The 22,936-nt window shown below is 42.6% G+C and overlaps 1 protein-coding gene and 1 long non-coding RNA gene across 3 annotated transcripts in view; one reads left to right on the plus strand and one right to left on the minus strand.

Moving 5' to 3' along the window:
* Positions 1 to 431: 431 nt before the first annotated feature.
* LOC123508865 lies at positions 432 to 22,615 on the minus strand. The gene is made up of 4 exons (XR_006676016.1): positions 22,195 to 22,615; positions 21,529 to 21,665; positions 2,816 to 2,950; positions 432 to 566 (listed from the first exon to the last, which is right to left on the minus strand). It is a non-coding gene; the product is annotated as an uncharacterized LOC123508865 (long non-coding RNA).
* The window catches only part of LOC123508862, a 203,938-nt gene continuing 183,844 nt past the window's right edge, over positions 2,843 to 22,936 (plus strand). For both annotated transcript variants that reach the window (XM_045262847.1, XM_045262848.1), the window contains exon 1: positions 2,843 to 3,092. In XM_045262847.1, coding sequence (XP_045118782.1) covers positions 2,843 to 3,092 — 250 coding nt within the window. The remainder of the gene's footprint in view (positions 3,093 to 22,936) is intronic.

Consider the following 22,936-nt stretch of genomic DNA (forward strand, 5'->3'; position numbering starts at 1 on the left):
CTGTGCTTTGGTGTCGTCTTGTTAGTTTTATTTATTCATTTTTTTCCTAGTCTTACGTCGAGATTGCCAAATTCTTGATTTCGTTGGTACAATATTTATTTAACTTGTGAGTAAGGATTTTTGTTGACGACTAATAGATTGCTGGTTGGTGATATGGGTTGCTTTAATTGGCTATGTAAAGTGAGAATTTGCAATTGTTGCATTTTAGAGAGAATTGTGGCAATATTAATGTTTTATAAATCCGTCCTGGAATATATCTGCTTAACACTAGTGATAACATTTTCATTAACTTTTTTCTAAAGAAAATAATAAGTTAATAAACAAATAAAATAACGTCAAGATGGTTTTAACAGTTTTCAGCTTGGTGGTGGGGTGACACGCGGAGGCGGCGGCGGCGGCGGCGGCGGCGGCGGCGGCGGCGGCGGCGGCGGCGGCGGCGGCGGCGGCGGCGGCGGAGGCGGAGGCAGAGGCGGCGGCGGCGGTGGCAGCGGCGGTGGCACCAGAGGAGTTTGCAGCGATGCCAGCAGGGACTTTCTCTCTCCAGTACTCTCGATAGACTTGCATGTCTAAAATGTCACCATGCCTTTGTGCGTCAGACTAGAACATGCATTCACTCGTTCATTGGTTTCTATATGGCCCAGACTGATCAAAAGGTGATTTTTTTTTCTTTACTAAATTTAATTTCCTGTAAAGTCAATAGATTTTTCTTTACGTATTGTCAAAAACAAAAACGCTAAAGAATATTGGCCCATGTGCACATGACAATGGGAAAGCATTGATAATAGATCAATCCATACCGATATAGAAAGAAAGTGGTCAATTATTTAACGAGCTTCCACCTCTATCCCAACTACGTACGTGTCAGATCTTACTCCCTCCAGCAAACAATACCTACCAAACTATCATTATCCATAATACTACTCGCTACATAATGTGGGCTTACTTCTTGAGGGAAAAATCCTGCAATTGTTTCCAAACAATTACATAAAAAAAGACTGGAAGTCTACAAAGTGTTAGTCATAATTCCACTATGCCATATGCTCCGATCCTACTCTAATTCACCGGCCAGAGCAGCAATACTGCCACCACATTCACAGTAGATACACAGCTCCTGGCGCTCTCCGCGTTGCCATTCTGTGTTAAGCCTCCCCATGCTCCCTCCTGTAAACATTCATCTAATCTCGCCTTCCATCTATTTAGTTTTTCTTTCCATTCCGCTTCACTCGCCTTCATGTGACTGCACGCTGACCTTGCTTGGCTTTAAAACATTATCGATTATCACTACTCAATGTGGCAAAGAAAGGTATATATATTTACTGGATCATAAAGGAAATATGAAGGAAAATCCACAAACATAACTGATAAGAATAAAAAAAAAATCAATCATATAATTACTATACCTGAAGAAAATCTACTGTCACTAAGTCTTTGATTCATCTTCTGATGCCTTGTTTTTAGGGAGACTGAAGATTGAGAGTCTTCTCATACCCAGCACACGCACACTCACGCATTAAGAAAGAGTCGTGTTCCATAAAATGTAAGCGGCGCCCTGTGTGACGCTTCACAACCTGTGGATGTGGATCGGGGGGCGCAACTGTCCTCTCGTTCTTTTATCTCGAGTCTTCCTCTGTACACGTTACTTCTCTCTTTCTCTCTCTCTCCCCCTCCTCCTCTCCTTCCTTCCTTCCCACGTGTGTTCGTGCGCATACACCTCTGGCTATGTGTGTTTGTCTGTGTGTGTGTGTCGCAATGTCTGGCGGCGTACAGCAGGCCAGGACTCCTCCCCCGCCCCGCTCGACGCAGGTGTGAGCCCGAGTGAGGCAGGTTGGGTCGGGCGGGGCCGCTGTGGTCCGGGCAGTCACCATTGAGACGTGGACGCAAAAGGTCGGGCGGCTCCCTCCCTCTCGCGTGTACCCGCCCCTCCGCCTCCTTCTGTCACGCAGTGAAGACCTCCATAATCCGCCGCGTCAGTCTCCTTCAAGCCCACATGGCTAACAGTCCACGAATCAGGCGGAAAAGAACGTGGACACAAAACTTGCAACTTTGGACTAGTACACAACTTTTATGAGCAAAGTTTACAACTAACACTTTTTTCTCTGCAAAGATGACTAGTCCAACGCAAACACTTTAATGACACACGTATTATTCAGTACAGTCCCTTCATTCACACAACGTGACTAACACAGGAGTGGTATCGAATCTGCATCCAAATCTCCCGGCGTCCTCAGCCTGATCCTGCCGCGACGCCACGCCACGCTGCCGCGGATAATAACGCCCCACGACCACCCATTCCGAGACTATGACTTGAAAGCTCTCTAAAAAAACTCACTAAAAACTCAATCATACCACTCGATTCAATGGATTTTTCTTACGCTCAAGACAAAAAAGTGTAACCCCGTGCATTTTTTTTTTTTTTCATTTTTACCACTTTTCTCGTGTTGCTAAAAAGTTACCATGAAGTTACCTCGCTCTGTCAGGTGAAGTGGAGGAGGGAGGTGCACGCGCTGACCCAGGTGGTGGCCTCTCCAGCCCATACAAGTCTGAGCAGCGGCGGTAAACCCTCTTGATGGGGAACATGACGACGCGGAGGAGGGAAACACTCTGTGGTAATTGAAAGTGCCGCACAGTGCCAGCCAACTGGAGCAGCGGACTACATTCCTATTATTCTGTGTTAATGAGAGTAAGAGTTCACGGCCCCGCTGGAGTGAGACGCTGTGAGGTGATGCACGTGACGCGACCAGGACGAGGAGGAATTGAATCTCTCTGATAATTCGCCAAAGAATATCTAGAACCTGACCACATCACCACCACTTACCGCCCTCCTGACGGGGGTCCTCTCAGCATGCCGCTCCTACTGCCCCTCCGTCTACTGCTTCCCTCCCCCGCTCCCTTCACTGGCAACGTGTGGGGGGTTAGAACCTCCGCTTTGGTAGTGGTGCTTCTTGTCCTCCTGTCGGGGAGAGGGTCAGGGAGTGAGTTTCCAGACCGAGAGTGTTGTGATTCAGCGCCTCCACCACCACCACACTACCACACCGTCACCTCCACCTCTACCACCACCACCACCACCACCACACAGCAGCCTCCGACTTATGGTGAGATTACAAATCCTTTAGTGTTTAAGGGCACAAATTTATGATGTAACGTACACAGAGTAAATGTCAATCTTTATCCTCGATGACGACGAAAACACAAAAATACAGAATCGCTAAATACTTAGATAGTTGGACAGTAAGTGACGAAATGGGGTGGTAACACTAATATATGTACATTTTATTTACCTGACGAAATCCTTTTTCATTTTTATTTTTTCTATATCGGCACAAAGCAGAAAATGACACTCATCACAGTCCTCCTCCCTCGGCCAGTCCTCCTTGATCCTGCGACCATTGCACCGCCGCCCTCGCCTCATCCTTCCCTTGGCATCATTACTCATGCTTACGACAGTTATTTTCGGCTCCCTGACGCCACAAAAACGCCACGGGCACAGCTAAGACTCGTTACATCACTCACCGTCTCGTGCATTAACTTTTCACATCCATTGATCCAACACTCCACTCTCCCTCTGTTCGTCCTCCGCCTTCTTCAGGAGTGCAGACGAGCAGATGTAGGAGGAGAGAGAAAAAGATATAAAGGAAGCAGAGAGTGAGAGTGAAGAGTCCGGAGTGAGGGAGAGGGGGATGAGAGCCACTGTTTGCAGAATCACGGAGACAATGAGAGGCGCGGGAGGACTGTCAACGTTGCCTTTGTATTCCACAAGGTTTGTCCTCCACACTGCGGTGTTGTGGCGTGCTGTGGCTTGTTTTCAGGGATACTGATTCCCACCCTCACCGCCCCTCTATCACTGCCATGTTCCTAATGTGCCGCATTGTAAATTAATACCATGATAAACGATGCACGTGGCTGTTTCGCAAGAATTCCATTGATTGACTTCAATTACACCAAAAAATATACGAGAAAGTAATCGACGGTGGTTAGGTTCAGTGGTCGAAGGTATATAGGAAATGTCGTAAAATCCTGGATTCAGTAGCGCTGACGTTTTTAAATTTAGAATGTAATAAAACTGCATATACAAAGATAACTCAATGGATATATAATTCACGTAAATCAGAGAACATAACTGCTATCATTCTCAATCATTAGCACTGCTAAGCAAATATAATAGCACGAACTACTCCCGCAAAACAACGATTATAGGGATTCCGTGTAAAGCTTGATTATTCACCAACCATCGCCTCTGCGTGCGGCACGGCTCGGCGGGAGGAGGACATGAATATGCATCGCAAAGTCATTTTTCATCGTCACTACACAACCACCGTCACTACAACGTCTTGTAATTGAGATTCCACTGCTCGCTCCGCTCACCTGCTTGGCCCTCCCGTGCTTGTTAACGAAATAACACACTATTCCCTGGTATGTACCGGATTAGATTACGTTATGCTTGGTTAGGTGAGGTAAAGGCAGGCTAGATTAGGGTTAGTTATATTGCGTTAAGTTACGTTATGCTTGGTTAAGTGAAGCAATGTCAGATTAGGGTAGGGTTACATTGGGTTCAGCTACATTATGCTTGGTTAGGTAATGTAAAATCGGGTTAGGTTAAGTTAGGTAACGTTATGCTTGGTTGGGTTAAGTAATGTCAGGTCAGCTTAGGGTTATATTGGGTTCAGGTACATTTTGCTTGGTTAGGTAAGGTAAAGTCGGGTTAGATTAGGTAAGGTAACGTTATACTTGGTTAGGTGGAGTAAGTGAAGTTAAGTTAGGGGAAGTTTCTCAAATTCGTGCCCTCGCCTTGAGCATATGCCGTTTTGTTCTTATTACTGGCCTCACTACTCTTCATGTCCTTTTGGTAATGGACTTCGCTTCGCTCCCTTGCAGCTTAACTTCGCGCCCTCGTTCGCACCCCAGAAAGGAAGTTTCAAGGAGCTAAAAATGAAGTAAAAAAATGTAGAAAAAAAATAAAAGCATGCGGTGTTCCTTCTAAGCATTCCGAGAGTCACGTGAAGTAACAAAGAAAACACAAATCCATGCGTGTCTTACATTCTCGTCTCCTTGAAGAAAAGAATAAGTGAACGTACAAATTCAAGCTCTCATAAAAAAGAAAGAAAGAAGTAAAACGGCGACAAATGATAAATAATTCTAACAAAAAGAAAAAAAAGTTCCATAAGGGAAGAAAAATCCTGTTTTGAACACACACACACACACAGACACACATTTCTCTCTCTCTCTCTCTCTCTCTCTCTCTCTCTCTCTCTCTCTCTCTCTCTCTCTCTCTCTCTCTCTCTCTCTCTCTCAACAACAACAACAACAACAACACCACCACCACCACCGCCGCCGTACCAGCCGCCGCTAGCAACAACAACACTATCACCAACACTACCACTTTACTTTTCCTTTACACGTCCATTGAAATATGTGAGCGATGATCTCGGAAGAAGCACACACTCACAGCTGCTTCCCGCTCAATCTTGGAGGAGGAGGAGGAGGAGGAGGAGGAGGAGGAGGAGGAGGAGGAGGAGGAGGCTGAAAAACGAGGAAAGTATGGTAGGAAGGAAAAAAATAAATGGAAATGAAAAAGGATGAGGTAAAAAATCTGAGAGAGAAGAACGAGAAAAAGAAAGGTATAAGTAAGAAAGTAAGAGAGAGAAATAAAAGGAAAGGCTGAAATTATGATAAGTAAGAGAAAATAAACAGAAAAGGAAAATAAAAAAAAACATGAGAAGAGTAAGAGAAGGAAGGAAAATAAAGAATGAGTAAAAAGGAAAGTAGGAAAGGATGGAGGAGAAAAAAAAAGAAAATAGTAAGACAAATATGTAGAAACGAAAACAAAGAAAGAAAGGGAGGAGTAGCGACTGAGAAAATAAAGGAAGATAAACAGGAGAAGGATAAACAGTAAAAAGTATAACACGAAAATCTGGAAAGAAAGGATGAATTGCAGGAGTAGAACAGGAACATGAATCAACAAGGACATGGGACTGAAATGGGGAAAAGGAGGTAGATGAATAGGGGCACTTAGTTCAAATCTGGTCACGCGAGTCACTAATATCCCTAGACCAGAGAGTGTCCAGCTCAAGAAAACCCTCCCCTACCATTCGTCCCTTTACTCTCCTCCATTAGTGACATGGGGTGACGAAAAGAAAAATAAAACACTAACGAAAAGAAAAAAAAAAGACTTGGCAGTAGAGATGTAAAATATACCCAAATGTTGTTAAAAAATCAACGTATCAATAAAAACAAGGCAGAGCAGTACATAGTAAGACACACAATATTCACAAAATGCAAAGTAGAAAAATACTCTCATCTCTAAAACGAAAAAAAAAAAAAATGGTGAGCAGAAGGTTTTTAAGGCATAGTATTCACAAGTTGCTAAGTAGGAAATAAGTTGACAAAACATCTCAATTATTCAAGTAACAAATCAGCAATCACGGTCTACACACGAATGAGTAAAAGCAAAGCCACTCACTCGGCCTGGCGGTGGAGTTGCATGTAAACAAAGCATTCAGTGGCTGGCGGAGAGTGAGGGCGGAGCAGTTACTATTTTGGTCTGTCGAGGCAATATTTGCTCTTGTGAGGAAAGTGACGGACAGAAAATATATAACTCAGGAATGTGAGGCACTAAACCCGATGTTCTTTACGCAGTGTCTGAAGTGATACCTTATTCACTGTTTTTATTTATCTATTTATTTTTTTACTGTTTTACCTTCTCGTTTACTTGTTTTCATACCCATGCCTGTTCATTTCACCTAATATAATGTAACCTATCTATCTATTCATCTATTTGTACACCAGGTCTGCAATCTCAGACAGGCGGTGCAGACAAAGCCCCAGGCACTCGTACTGTCGGTCCCTGGTAGAGAAGGCAGTCTCGTGGATCATGCTGTCATACCCCAGGAGCTTAAGCACTGTACAGCTGCCCACGATGATTATGATGATGAAAATAATAATAATAATGATGATGATGATGATGATGATGGTAATAATAAGAATATCAGAATAAACATGTATCCCAGTTTGAGTATATAAAGATCGGTCAGTGTAAACAAGACCGGACTGACCTAAAACGCAATGAAATCTTTCCAAGCCAGACACAGCGACAGGCAGCGAGCTAGACTATAACTTTCCTAGCGCATGTACCCACAGCCGCGAGACACACGTGGCGACAATTACAGTATTATGAGCAGACATGAATGAGGCAGAACATTATTTCTGAAAAGTGTTTTGTCCCTTCTTTGTGTTTTACTGCATCGATTAACTTCGTGGCTATTCTTGACTTTGCTGGAAGAGAACTGTGATGTGCGTGTCTTATGGCAGCGGTGAATGGAGTGCGAGTGGCAGGTGGGCGTACCCTTGAGTCCGAAGTGGGTGTGTGTGTGGTTTGTAAGCGTTTAGACATTAGATGGATGGGAGGTAGTACGAGGGAATATAGAGTGAACGTGAAAGGATGTCTGGGAGTGCTGAATAGACGGAATAAATGAGTGGGGTGTGTGCGGGCGTGGGTAAGCTTTATATTGCTTTTGTGTGGGTTTTTTGCAAGTGTCTCAAGTGTCTAAGGATGACCGGTGAGGTTTAACAGCTGACTCAGTGTGCGTGAGCGTCTGTTGTTCTTGAAAGTGTTGTTAGGAGCGACGATAAGGTGAGAATAGGTCTTTGTTATTACTGAGAGGGTGAGAAGGATATTAATGGACGTGTATGGGCGTGTGTAGTATTGGGAGGGTGACAGCAGGGTCTCTTAGTTTCTTTTTAATCCTGGGTGATAGAAGACAAAATTTTGCGTGATTTGGCTTCTTGTAAAGGTGATAGGGTAGATAATTGGGAGTGCACGAGTCTCTGTTAGTCTTAAGTTGGTTGTCAATGTTTGAATCTGTAATGTGTAAAAGTGGTCTGAGTGCCTGGATGAATTATGGCTTGTATGGATCAAGAGCGTGGGTGGATGTTCATGAGAGTTTGTGTATGCAAATGAAGAATCGTTGTATATGTATCGAGGTAATTGGCAAGGACGAGTAGTTGTCTTTCTGTCTGTTTAGCAAGGCCAGGCTGCTGCACGGCATCCCGGTGATACTTTCCATTCATGTATAAAAATGCAAGTACACACAAGCACACATACGTACGCACACACACACACACACACACACACACACACACACACACACACACACACACACACAAGATGAAAGATTCTTTTACTGATTAATTCACATCCCCAAGGCAGCGGCTGAGTGGAGCTCCTGCCTGAGGAAACCAAAGCGTCGCAATAAATTTTTAAGTGGAAAAATGTATCAGCGAGGAAGTATTTGCCATTACGAATTAAATACAAGCATCTCCCAATGCACAAAATCTGCCTCGTAGTTTTATACGGGAGTTTTGGAGGAGGAGGAACGGGCAGCAGACACACCCACAGAGGCGAGACGCGCACTGCCTAACAAATGAGCGGCAGAGTGCGAAATAAACACATTTATAAGATGCACGAAGCTCCAGCCAGTGAATAACAGTTTAAGGAGAACACTAAAGAGTTAAACAAACAGCATGCCAAGGTACGGCTACAAAAAAGGTTGAAAAATAGTAAACGAAAATTTTAATCTCTCTCTCTCTCTCTCTCTCTCTCTCTCTCTCTCTCTCTCTCTCTCTCTCTCTCTAATATATATAAACAAGCACAAAAAAACTCCATTTCAAGGCGAGGGAGAGTAAACAGGAAGGGAGAGACTCTTATTTAGGAGTTGGGGTATTTACCGTCACCAGCAGCAAGGTGGGGAGGGTGACGAGGAGGAAGAGGGAGAGGGGAGAGGGAGGAATCATCATGGCGTAAGAGAGTGGGAGGGGAGGAAGAGAAGGAAGAGAGGGAGGAGGAAAGGTTACGATGGTGTTGGAAGAGGTAGTGGGAAAGAGGACCTGATGACTTTAGATACTTAGAGTTCATATAGAAAAAAAAAAATAAAAGCTGTATGAAATAAAATGTTTGAGAGGAATAGAATAAAGGAAAGAAAAAAAGGGATAACATGACAAAAGAAAAGGAAAAAGGTTTGGCGATGTAGTGATGAAGGGGGAAAGGGAGGGTGGAGGCAACAGGAGGGGCAGTCACCTGTAATTTGTGCACCTGTCACGCGTCACAACGGCGGGTCATTACCACGTGTCCCGCCGCTGACAGGTGACTCCAGCCTCGTCACCCGCTGTTCCATTCCCTCCCTCCACCACTTCCTGCTCCCTTCCTTCCCTTCACCTCTCCAATGTTCCGACTTCCCTTCCTTCCCTTCCTCCCTCCTCCATTCCTTCCCTTCATCTCTCCACCAACACTTCACCTCTTCCCATCTTTCCTTCCTTCTAATTCACTAACTTTCCTTCTCTCCATCTCTTCAACATCCAATCTCGCTGTTTCTTCTCCATTAATTTATCTCTCTCTCATTTCTTGCCTCTGCTTCACCAGTTTTCATTTCCTCCATCTCTCCATTTTTCCTTTCCTTCTGTTTGTTCACCTCCTTTCCTCTATTCCTCCACTCTTCTTTTCCTTCATTCCTCCAATTCTCCAATATTCCTTCCTTTCAACTTTCCATTTTTTCTCCATTTCTCTATTCCTTCTTCCGTTCGTTTGTCCTCGCTCTCTCTCTTGTCTTCCCTTCATCTCTCCATCCTCCTTAATTTCAGATCTCCACCTTTTCTTTCCTTTCTTCTATCCATCTTTCTTTTCTATCATTTCCCTACTCCTCCATTTTTCCTTCATCTCTCCACAATCTCTTCCCTGCATTGCTCCAACATTACTTCCATTCCCTCTCTTCGTCTCTCCACCTTCTTCACCTTTACTTCTCTCCTTCTCGCAATCTTTTCTTTTCTCCATTTCTCCATTTTCCTTCCCTCGGACTCTCCCCACACGCTCTCCTCTTCTCTTCCCCAACTGCCTTTCCTGTGTCTCTTTTTCGCTCCTCGTGAGATTTGGTGGGATTTAGAGCATCACCCGAAGCCTTACCCGTCCTCAAGGAGAATACATGATTAGCATTAACCACAGGCAAACTACTACTACTACTACTACTAGAGAGAGAGAGAGAGAGAGAGAGAGAGAGAGAGAGAGAGAGAGAGAGAGAGAGAGAGAGAGAGAGAGAGAGAGAGAGAGAGAGAGAATATACCGCTTCACAGATTTTCGTCTAGCGGTCACACCTACACATCTATTCAAAATTCCTGTCATGGGCTGTTTTATTTTTTGTCCCAAGCGGTGCCTCAGTCCTCCCTGGCAGCTTCAGTACTCTAACCCTTCAATACTGGGACGCATTTTTACCTTGAGGTTTATGTAGGATTAAACCATTTTCTTGACATTAGGAAGGGTCTATAGAGGTCAGAAGATTAATGGTCACAGTCTTCGCTATTCTAACCCCCACATAAGTTCCTGAAGCTGTAGAAAATCACCAAATAGTAAGCAGAATGAATATGGAAACGCGTCAAGGTAGTGAGGAAGTTAAGGTCGTCTCCTCATCGTTCTCAGTCACACTTTCCATCATTTATATGTTTAGACTTTGCTGGTTATTTTCTTTTACTTCTGTTGTATTCCTCTATTTTCTTACTTCTGTACCACTCCTTTACTTATTTTCTGGTATTTTCTTTTGGACAGTAGTTCTCGGATACACCTTTACATTTTCCGGCAATGGTCTCTTTCTTTCAGTATCTTTCATTCCCTTTTCTTAGTATTCCAGTTCTTAGTCATTTATTTTTCACTTACGATGTTTAACCTTCAGTCAGTATTCCATCCTTTTATTTTTCGTTCATTCTCTTTTAGTACCCTAATTCATGTCAAATAATCCTCCCTTTATAATGTTTAATCCTCAGTCACGTTTTTGCTTCATTATTTCTCCCCCTTTTATTCATTACATCTTTCTTTCGATCACTTTTTACACATTTTTTTCACTTGTTTCCTTCCTATGTACCCTCCGCCCAATTCCTTTTTCTACTCCTATTCTTGTAGTTTTCTTCCAATAAACTTATGATAAGATATGACAGTTGCTAGTGTCTCAAATACCTCACTACTAAATGCTTTCTATGGTTACTTTTTTTTCAGCTAATACTACACGCTTACTTATATAGCAAAGAAAAAAATATGTACTTTCTAATCTCGTTTTGTTTGTGCGCCTATGCAACGTTTTATTCTAGAGCTCTGAGGTAACAAAGAATGGCTAAATAGTTAAGATCTTGCCCTTCTATTCAACCATTAAATAAAACTTTTGTTCAAAACATAGATTCTAGACTCTCTTTATTCCTTTCTCCTGTTCACTGCCACTATACTTATCAATAATGAAATGCATGTTTTTTTTTTTCTACTGGTTTTATTTCATATGCATTTGTACCGTAGCTGAAGCCTGATCTAAAATATTATTATTATTATTGCTTTTGTTGCTGTTGTTGTTGCTGTTGTTGTTGCTATTATCATTATTTTCGTAACTACTACCGCTATCGCTATCGTACTTTTTACATCAACTACAGCAATTTTTCCTCATACTGCTTCATTTTCAGCTTCACAAGTACCTTTCTGAACCACACACCAACAGTTTCTATTTTTCTCTTCGACTGCAGCCGTTTTATCTCTCCTGAATTAAGGTCAAGTGTATAGTGCAGCTTTTCTTCGGTTTCAACATTTTTTAACCTTCTCAAATCACTAACATATACTGTACATGTTTTCCAAGGATCAGCAGTCTTGAATCTTGTTGTCTACAAAACATAAAATAAATAAATGAAAGAAAACAAATGAGTAGATAAAGCCAAAAATAAGAAATTAATAAAATAATACAAAACGAAATAAAAATCTTACGTTCTATTTTATCACCTGTCCACGTTTAGCAGACGCCCTTCAGCCTCAGCGGGTACGATACCTTTACATCTCCCACCACGGCGTCCAGGCAAAGGTCAACCTGCCATGCACAACACAAACTTCTCGTGCAACGCTAACTTTACTGGGAAAAATACATATATTCCCCCTTCCTGTGTCGAGTCTCACGCATACCTTCCTTTCCAGATATTTTTAAAACCAATTTCCATGCATCTCGTTCTTCTCCATAAATCTGTTCCATCCAACTCAGTTATTTAACAATCAAGCAACATTTTCCTACATACTATCGTAAAGAATCACTATAAATCCCCCCATGTCGCAAGATCATTCCAATTCCATCCCGAAGCATTTCAGGAATCGAGAAACCCGGATAAATTGGCAATAACTGAGATAAAAGGCAGAAATTTTCCTTTGATGAGGATTCGATACATATACAGTACAGCCGACTCTCCTTTTAGAACTGTCTCGGAGTCTATATCTAACCCCCTTCAATTCTGAGACGCGTTTTTACCTTCTTTTTTGGGTACGATTAGACGATTTTATTTGCATTATAGGAAGGGTCTATGGAGGTCAGAAAATTAATGGCCAGAGTCTTTGCTATTCTAATGCCAACGTATGTTTCTGAAGCTGTATAAAATCGCCAGAACGAATATGAAAACGCGTCTTGGTACTGAAGAAATTAAGCTTCATAGAAAATAACTACAAAGCCCAATATCAATGTAAGGAAATTGATTTAAAGAGTGGCACAAAATTTTTCCAACCTTTACTTCACTCTGTTAAACCACTGTCTTTCAAAACCGACCCTCCCACCAACTCTCTAAAGTGGTGAAGCAACAGATAGACTGAGTAGCACCTATGTAAAGAGAGAGAGAGAGAGAGAGAGAGAGAGAGAGAGAGAGAGAGAGAGAGAGAGAGAGAGAGAGAGAGAGAGAGAGAGAGAGAGAGAGAGAGAGAGAGAGAGAGAGAGAGAGAGAGAGAGAGAGAGAGAGAGAGAGAGAGAGAGAGAGAGAGAGAGAGAGAGAGAGAGAGAGAGAGAGAGAGAGAGTGTGTGTGTGTGTGTGTGTGTGTGTGTGTGTGTGTGTGTGAGAGTGTGTGTGTGTGTGTGTGTGTGTGTGTGTGTGTGTGTGTGTGTGTACTCGTAAATTAATCCAACTTAATCCAAAGCTCGCAGTCAATTCAAATAATCTATTCCGATGCTGCTGCGACCACGACCATCATTACCAACAACACAGTATTCCACCAGCAACGTCACACCAACACACACACGCACACACACACGCACACACACACACACACACACACACACACACACACACACACACACACACACACACACACACAACCATTGTATACCGTTCGCTCATAAAATCCACTACACAATTAATTACTCAAGATACTCCCTCCTACACTAACAGTATATAGCAGTTATGTTACGTCCTTGCTGCCCTTATATCACCTAATCAATTTCCTACATCGATCTTTTCCGTTTCTTTCTATTCCGTTCACTTGTTTCGTCTCCTACTTATCTTTGTTTTGTTTTAGTTTGCTTCTCGTCACGTCTTGTCCTTGTGATGCGGTGACTGTCGTGTCCTGCGCTATTTTGTTATAGGTTGTTGCGTGTCGCTTTGCTATTTCAGTGATCCTGTCAATGAGATGCGTTTTGTTCCGCGACGCTGCAATTACACTACAGATACGGAGTCATGTTTCGCAGAGCTCACTTTCCTTTTTTTTTTTTTTTTACGTGATTTTACTGTACTGTAGCGTCACGTTCCGTCCTTTAGTCCTTTATATGGCAGGCAGCAGCTACAGCGTTTCTCTTACTCTGCGGAAATATTTGTTGCAGAGGATCGCATTTTTTTGTTTTTGTTTACGCACTGCTGAGTTAGGGCACATTTGTTGTGTTACGCTGCTGTATGTCCCGTTCCCTCTCTCACATGCTCCCTGTGTTGCGGAGTTCCTTACATCTTTTTTTTTCTTACGTTTTGATACTTTCTATTCTGAAGGTAAGACCAGGAACATAATAAAACGGCCTGAGAAAACCAACTGAGGAAAAAAAGATCGAGGGGAAGACAGAGGGTGAGATGGAGGGATGGAAGGGAGATAGAAATATAAAGGATGGGAGTCGTAGAGGAAGATGTAAAGGACAGAAACAGCTGGAGGAGACTCGTGCATGACGCCAACCCCTGACTCTTGGGAATCGGCGAAAGGAGACTTTCTACACAGTGCCTACACTTGCACTGATACACATTAGATTAGGCAGTATTTTTAAACATTTCCGCGCCTTACTTCGAAAACTAATAAGTTCTGGTGAAAGTTAATGAGGCTGTCATAGGTGCTCTCATGATCCTAGTGGTAGCTGAACAAGGTCTCTGTATTGTCAATCGGAAAATATTCGCTATGAAAGCACGATTAATCGCTTGTAGCCCTTGGAAAAAGTTCGATGAAACACGAGTCATTATTGACCATCAAACATTTACATTCTTTATGCTATAGAATTTCCTTCCTTACTGTGCTGAAAATTTCATGAAGTTTTTAATACTACATAGCGTTTATTCATTTCTTATCAGTGCTGGTTGGTGGAGATGGGAGAGGAGAACAGATTTTCACGGTGCTATTCTACTTCTTTTATCGTAAATAATGCGGAAAACTGCAAGCAAAGTGCTATTGTTACTTTGGTGATGCAGTACTCCTTTCATATAGGGGCCGCTGTGGTACAGTGGAACCATGCGTGCTTTGGGATCCGAGTGGTCTCCAAGCGCACGGGTTCGAATCCTGTCCACGGTCCGAGTGTAGGTTGGGTTTCCTCACTCGGGGCAACGGTTTCCTAGCGGGTGGGCTTTGAGATAGGGGGTACCCAAAAAGTATCCCCTTTACCCCATAAATTCCCGTGAAAAGCCCACATGGTATAAATAAACATCACCACAAGAACAATAAAGACATCCTTGGGACCCTCTAAGTAACCTTAATTGATCCTATCAAATACAGTTGAGATGAAACACTAAAACATTTGACAATACGAAAATAGGAATAATATAGAACAGAACATCAACATACTTCTTCGATACCTGCCATACAAGGACTTTGAAACCCTTACAGCATCGACAAAATAATCAACACTCACATAAGTTCAGTATATTTTCCTTTATCACCCTTTGCAACACATTCCTTCGTAACGTCTTGTAATAAGGTTTAGTGTTTATGGATCTCGTTTGCATCCCTTCTTTGCAATCACTTCACTGCATCTCCTTAACAACACTCACACTTCACCACGAGTAACAAGACGCATAACTCCAGTGACTAGACAGTGCTGAGGAAAGGAGAGGAAAGAACATGAACTTCTCTTTTCTTTTCTATCTTGAGAGGAAAACCGGCCAAGGGTAACAAGAACGATTAACCTCTTCAGTGCCGTGACGTATTTTCATATTCTTTCTGGTTACTATTTGGTGATTTTATACAGCTTCAGAAACTTATGTAGGGATTTAAATTGAGAAGACTTTGGCTGTTAATCTTCTGAACTCCACGGAACCTTTCTAATGTAGATAAACTTGTCTAATCACACCCAAAACTCACGGTAAAGATGCGTCCCATTACTGAAGGAGTAGAAAAAAAAGGCCCACTGATACACCAGTCCCCGAACAGGACCAAGAGAGTTAGCCAAAAAGCGACAAATGTCTTAAAACCTCCCTTTTATACTGGCCTTTATCTACACAACACATCCTCAAAAGCTTCATTCATCCCCATCACTTCATTCGCATCCCCATCACTCCATCCCATCTCCACGCCAACTCGCTAACTCAGCCCCATCACCGTGCCATCTCCTCCCCATCACCCGCTATCGTTTCTCCATCCCCTGATATCACCCCCCATCATTTCTCGTCCTGCTTTCCTCCCTCTGCGCCCTCCAGTCTCCCTCCCCCCATCACCGCTCCGCCACGCCATCCCCTCCCGTGCTCAGGCGTGTAATGGCCCCTCAATAAATCACTCTGCGGTGGGAGGAGCCGCTGAGAGAGAGAGAGAGAGAGAGAGAGAGAGAGAGAGAGAGAGAGAGAGAGAGAGATGGGGGGGTGGTCTAGATAATGGTGACCATACCGTGATGGATATGAATGAGTCTCGAACCACCATCACCACCACCACCCTCACCACCACCACCTCCTCCTCCCAATCACGTTCTGTATATCCGAGTTCACGCTTATCACACACACACACACACACACACACACACACACACACACACACACACACACACACGGCCCGGTAGGTCAGTGGTTAGAGCGCTGGCTTCACAAGTCAGAGGACCGTGGTTCGATTCCCCGGCCGGGTGGAGATATTTGGGTGTGTCTCCTTTCACGTGTAGCCCCTGTTCACCTAGCAGTGAGTAGGTACGGGATGTAAATCGAGGAGCTGTGACCATGTTGTCCTGGTGTGTGGTGTGTGCCTGGTCTCAGGCCTATCCGACGATCGGAAATAATGAGCTCTGAGCTTGTTCCGTAGGGTAACGTCTGGCTGTCTCGTCAGAGACTGCAGCAGATCAAACAGTGAATTACACACACACACACACACTGCCTAGTGTAGTGGTTAGCAAGCTCGACTCACAATCAAGAGGGTCCGGGTTCGAGTCCCGGGAAGCGGCGAGGCAAAATGGGCAAGCCTCTTAATATGTGACCCTGTTCACCTAGCAGTAAATAGGTACGGGATGTAACTCCAGGGATTTGTGGCCTCGCTTTCCAGTGTGTGGAGTGTGTTGTGGTCTCAGTCCTACTCGAAGAACGGTCTATGAGCTCTGAGCTCGCTCCGTAATAGGGAAGACTGGCTGGGTGACCAGCAGACGACCGTGGTGAATTACACACAGTAATATTCTGCAATCTGTTATTGGTATTATTATTATTATTATTATCATAATTATCATTATTATTATTATTATTTTTATCATTACCATAATTATTATTATTATTATTATTATTATTATTATTATCATTATCATACAAACGTCCTCATCCCCAAACAAATGTCTTTGCTTTACTTGAAAACGAAATGAGAGAGAGAGAGAGAGAGAGAGAGAGAGAGAGAGAGAGAGAGAGAGAGAGAGAGAGAGAGAGAGAGAACCACATCAACAAAGCTAAACAAGAAATCAACAAAAAACAACCATCTAGACACACAAATCCACAAAATAACACAATAAAAAAAAAAATGCGAGCTGAACGAAAGATGTGGAGGTAAAAACAAAAAAAAAAAAAGAAAAGGCTACAGGACAGCAAGGTCAGAGTTTCCTCTAATAATACAGCGAGGCAGGAGTCATGGAGAGATGTACACAACCCAGCGTGGGAGAATCTGGCTCATTAGAAGCAGGGAAGAAAGGAAGACGGTAGGTGATCTTTTATGAAGCGAACCCACTCATCTCCCTTCGTGGAAAAAGAGGCAGAGGAGGAGGAGGAGGAGGAGGAGGAGGAGGAGGAGGAGGAGGAGAAAGAAATGAGAAGAGGGTGAGGAGATCGGTAAGAGTAAGAAAGAAATTATTAGAAGGGAAAGGAGGAGGAGAAAAGGAGTAGAAAAGGAATGTAAAAAGTATGAAAAGATGTTAAAAATAGATAGAGAAGGAAGAGGAGAAGTTGAGAGGAAAGAGTAAGATTAATAAGAATTGAGAAACAGGAATAGTAGTCGAAAGGATAAAGGAGGCTAGAAAAAGAATCAAGAAATAGGACTAGGAGAGGGAAAGTGGAAGAGTAATATAAGTATTTAGATGAAGTATTAAGAAACAGGAGGAGGAGGAGGAGGAGGAGGAGGAGGAGGAAAGGCAAAAAAGAAGAAAAGAGAGAAGAAAGAGGAGAGGAAAATGAACAAGAAGAAACAGAAATAGTACGAGAACCAGGGCCAAAGCTGAAGTTAAGGCAATAAATATAGCGTGTCAAACCACAAAGAAAACGAGAATCAGGAGCTGGGATGAGCGTTTGAATGATGAAGTATTTACATTGCTGCTCCTCGTCTTCCCTCCCTTGGGACTCCGTGTTCTGCAAAACAGGCAAGTCGGCCCCGCAGTCTGTCGTTTTCTCTTCCAATTGACACCACGTGCGAGAAATCCAGTTACAGAGGGAGAAAGCAACAGGAAAGAGAGTAGGTAAAGTAAACAAGAGTGTGTGGCAAAAAAAAAGATGATAAAGTAAAAAAAGAAACGTAAAACAAGGAAGAAAATTAAAGTACTTAAAAAAAAAAAAAAAAAAAAAAAGGTTTGATAGAGCACACAAATCAGAGGAAAAGGGTATTTGATTAAAGCTAATGAAAAGTGCGGCACAATTACCCATCAGAATTGTGTAAAAAAAAACAAGATATGTAGTATTATAATTGTATATGAAGACAATAAGGCAGAGAAGACGCACTCGGAATAAAACAGAAGCTGAGGTATTGGAAAGTAATAAATGAAAATGAGAAATACGATATAATAACGAATGATGTTTGAAAATATAGATATGTAAGGCTGAATTACCATTGCATATACTATAAATATTTAAATACAAATTAATTTAGAGAGAAAGGCAGTCCAGCTTAAAAAAAGAAGAATTAATCAGCTAATAGACACGGATGAGAGAGAGAGAGAGAGAGAGAGAGAGAGAGAGAGAGAGAGAGAGAGAGAGAGAGATGTGGGGGAGGGAGGGATAGAAAAAAAAACTATCACGAAAGAGAGGAAGAGGAGAGAGTGAATACGAGTAAAGGATAAGTAACGAGAAAGGAAGGGTAAAGGAAGCAGCAATGACTGGATAAAAAGAGGCGTGATGGAAGGAGGGAGAGCGATGGAGAGAAGGGGAGGTGAAGGATGGAGGCAAGCTGATTGGAAGGAGGGGAGAGGTGACGCAGGAAAGGATAGAGGTAGGGAAGGGCGGGAGGAGGAAAGAGGAGGAATGATAGGGGAGAAGGAAAGTGCTTATCAAGTCCCTTTCCTCCCCAACACTCCCTGCACCTGCACAACACACCTGTCAGGTCCACCCACACCTGTCTGGCATTATCACCCGCTTGTTGCAAATGCTATTAACTTATTTCACAGTAAAAGCAATTGCGTGCATTGAAATTTTAAGGGATTATATAAAGGGCTAACAGTTATACTTTGATGTGTCTTGCCGCGACATTCAACAACATTATCTCAATAGGATTTGTAATTTCAATAGGAGTATCGATGTATATATCAATGGTTTATTCTATTTCTCATTGGTCTGCTTCTAGTGACCAAAGAAAGCATTGGCAAGTTTTCATAGGCACCTATCCTTGTGACGATGCAGATTCTATTTTCAACTGCCATATGAATCATGAAAGCATCCGTGGGGGATTGAATAACTTCTTCTATAAAACGCAAACACAAATGAGATATTGAGCAGAAACGCTTAAGGACATAAAAAAAAACATGAATTATTTATAACAGAACATTGTCATTATTCAACGAAGCTTAGTGTAAGTACAGAGATTCGGAAACCCATACAGCATCTACGAAGTCTACATACATATAAACTGAAAAGCATTTTCAGCACTAACTAACCAACTGATTTTCTACCTTGGCTGCAGGAACGAATATTATGACTGAACAGTTACAGCAGTTTAAGATAAGCAAATCAGTGAACATTTCATATTATGTATCGACACATTGCACAAAGTAAGGAGGACATTGGTGAAGGATGGTATGAATTAAGAACTTTCATATATACCTTCCTATGCTCTCCCAACTTATAGAAAATTGCTGAATATTTCGAATAAATTATTAAATAGTTTTCCATATAAAGGTGTCCCTTAAAAGTTGCCTAATGATCTTCTCTACTACACAAAAGGAAGAACGAGACTAAGTGGATCGAGCACATATTCTGATGCTTCGCTTCCTAATCATCTGAGTGAAGGAAGAAGCAGATGAACAATGACTGAAGCAAAGTACGAGATTGAGTCATGTTTCGCACAATTAATTCGGCTTACAAAAGAACACACAATAACAAAAACGAGGCACTGAAGCACAAAATGGCTTATATAACTAGGAAACCACACTGCAGTTAACTAAAAGCCAGCGTTGTAGGATATTGTGTATCAGTATTGGATGGAGAACCAGCAAGAGGCAAAGCAAGGTGTGTGGAACAGCTCTGGCTACCCTTATCCTCTAACACTCCCTCCCTGCACATCAACCAATATAAAAAAACTTGGCTCAGTACTGACAACGTAAAAGCACTCGTTTGATTGGTGGCTCAGCAAGTGCTTCGGTCTCTTTCCTCCTCCTCTTCCTTCAATCCTCACAAATGAAAACTCGGGGATTCCTTAAAGTTGAAGTTGGGAGTGGGGAAGAAATAGAGAGCGGGAAGAAGGAATGGGAGGATGAACGGAGGAGTGAAAAAGGTAAATGGGAAGGGAAGAGATAGGAAAAGGAAAGGAATGGGAGATGGATAATATGGTAAACATTAAATAGAGAACAAGAAGAGGAAGAGAAGAGAATAATGTGGAGAGGAAAGGGAAACAGAGAAAGTGGGAAGAAGAATGGAAGACACTGGAAGGGAAATAGGAAAGTAATGGGCAAGAGAAGTAGAAAACGAGTAGGAAAGAAAATGGAGAAGAAATAGTCAATCAATGGAAAAAATGATGGAAACAGAGAGAGAGAGAGAGAGAGAGAGAGAGAGAGAGAGAGAGAGAGAGAGAGAGAGAGAGAATGATGTGTAGGCTAAGTAGGAAGGAGGGAGATTATAGGGACGGGAGATTACGTAGCTTGGAAGAAGGAAGGAAGGAAAGAAGGAAGGAAGGAAGGAAGGAAGGAGGGAGAAAGATGAGATATAGTAGTCTCCAGTAATGAAGGCAACTTGTTCAAAAGTAAGCGTCCCTTGAGATCCTCGCCGCGTTCATTATTCTCTCTTTCTCCCCCACACTTCTCCCCACCCTCACCCTCTCTCTCTCTCTCTCTCTCTCTCTCTCTCTCTCTCTCTCTACTCACGTACAATCAACTAACTCATTTATCGACCCACCCAGAAGGACGCCACGACAACAGGACCCCCGGACATCCGCAGCCACACAGCCACACACTCACTGCCCTAACCACCACCTTGCAGACTCGTCATCCCGCAGTGAAATCGATCCCTTACAAACCAATGCTGTCGCTCCTCAGATCAGCCTGTCTTTCCAGTCGCCACTCTTGCCTAACACTGCGGCTGCCATGGTGATATTTGAAAGCTTAATCCTCTCACTGCTTTTATTGTTGTTTGGTACATTCTGAGCTGTGTTGACGTATAATCTGAATTGCCTCAGAGAAAAGATAAAATAAATGGTTTTGTATTTTTTTAAGTCTAGTAGAAAAATATAGGTATCTCAGAAGTTGTATGGGAGAGACCTAGATATAGATAATGAAATGATTTAATGCGACTTGTTTAATTTGGAGTGAGACAACAAAGTATGGTAAAGTGGTTTACTCTTTTGTAGCTGTATTACTGTTCAATAAAATCGTTTACGGCTACTCAGAATAAACGTAGTGATCTCATTATCATTAAGATGGGAGAAGTAAGAGAAGTCAAAGGTAAAAAACGGAAAAAAAAGGAAATGCAAAAAAAAAAGAACTTAAAAATTTAAAGAATGGCAGGATTTTCAAACATACTACTGTTCATATTCACCTCTGCTTTGCCCTTCATATTCTAGACCGTTGCACCAGTAAGTAATGCAGTGCGCGCGCGCACGCACGCACACACACACACACACACACACACACACACACACACACACACACACACACACACCTGTATGTAGTTGTTCCTCCAAGCTGACTCACAGGGGCTGGATGGTTCTCTTGACGTCAATGAGTTCGTGGCTGTTCCTCTCCAGCTGACAGTCTTTCTAATTCCCATCCAGATCACCATGCTAGTCGGCACTCTGCCTGTGCAGAAAAGTCAAACGAGAGAGTAAAAAGTTATCGAAAAGTTACAAGTATATAACAAGCAATAGCTGATTCCAGCTTGTGTAACGTAACTTTTCTATACGAGTAAAGTCGTAAGTTCTACATAATTTATCTGGCCAAAGCCAAGAACATTTCTAACTACTGAGAATACCAGTCAATTTTCAGGTTTCATATTCCACTCATGGTATTTTTGCCCAATCCGCTATAAACTTGTATACTTTTCATTGTGAATACACTTGACAATGACTCGCGTGAGTGATCAGACCTAACGGTCTAACTAACCAGAGTATTTTACTCTTAAGAAACACTAACACTGAGTTAAGTTTACCGAACTAACGAGAGAGAGAGAGAGAGAGAGAGAGAGAGAGAGAGAGAGAGAGAGAGAGAGAGAGAGAGAGAGAGAGAGAGAGAGAGAGAGAGAGAGAGAGAGAGAGAGAGAGAGAGAGAGAGAGAGAGCGTGTATGTGTTTGAGGTACCCAAGAAAAAAAATTCCAATCACCACACTCACGTATTTACTGCTTCTGCTTTTGAATTCACTGCTACGTTTATGCATTCCTTGGTCCATTGCTTCAGAGCACTCGGGTAGATGCTCCTTGACAGACATGTTCCCACGCACAAGAATGCAGCACAAAGTTGCAGCTTTGATAAGGTTTTGCTGTTACCTGGCTCACTCTCTTCCTCGTGCTGTCATTCCGGCCTCCTCTGTCTCCATTCCTCTATAGGTTGTCACCAACACTCACGCCATCTGGGGGTTTCCAAAGGGTGTTCAATGCTTTTATAAAGTATTCTGATATCTTAAAAGTTGTGATTGTTTTGTTTATAGAATTGGAAAGGTCTGATGTGCAACTTTTGTAGCAATTTTTGTAGCGTTGAACTAATTTCAAAAGTACAGAGTTTACATTCAAAATGATCACGTAGGTTCTCTATAAAACAAAAATTGATCTGGTAACTCGCGCTCTTCCTCCCCACTCCTCCCTCCCTCCCACTCATTACTAACAACTCATTTTCGCTGCCTTGTTTCCACCTCTCTCCTTAGCCTCTTCACCGCCACCCTCCCTGCCCTCTCATATCAAACTACTCATTACCTCATCTCGTTCCTCTCTGTCATTCTTTCTACTTTACCCTCCCGCCACTCTCTTCCATCACAAACCTTCCCTCCCCTCTAATTCTTTTAATTCCTCCACCCTCTCCTCACTACTTGTCATCCACTTCCTTCTCCCCTCCCACCACTGTCCATTCCCCTCCCAACT

This window comes from Portunus trituberculatus, chromosome 25 (genome assembly GCF_017591435.1).
Source record: "Portunus trituberculatus isolate SZX2019 chromosome 25, ASM1759143v1, whole genome shotgun sequence".
NCBI lineage: Eukaryota > Metazoa > Arthropoda > Malacostraca > Decapoda > Portunidae > Portunus > Portunus trituberculatus.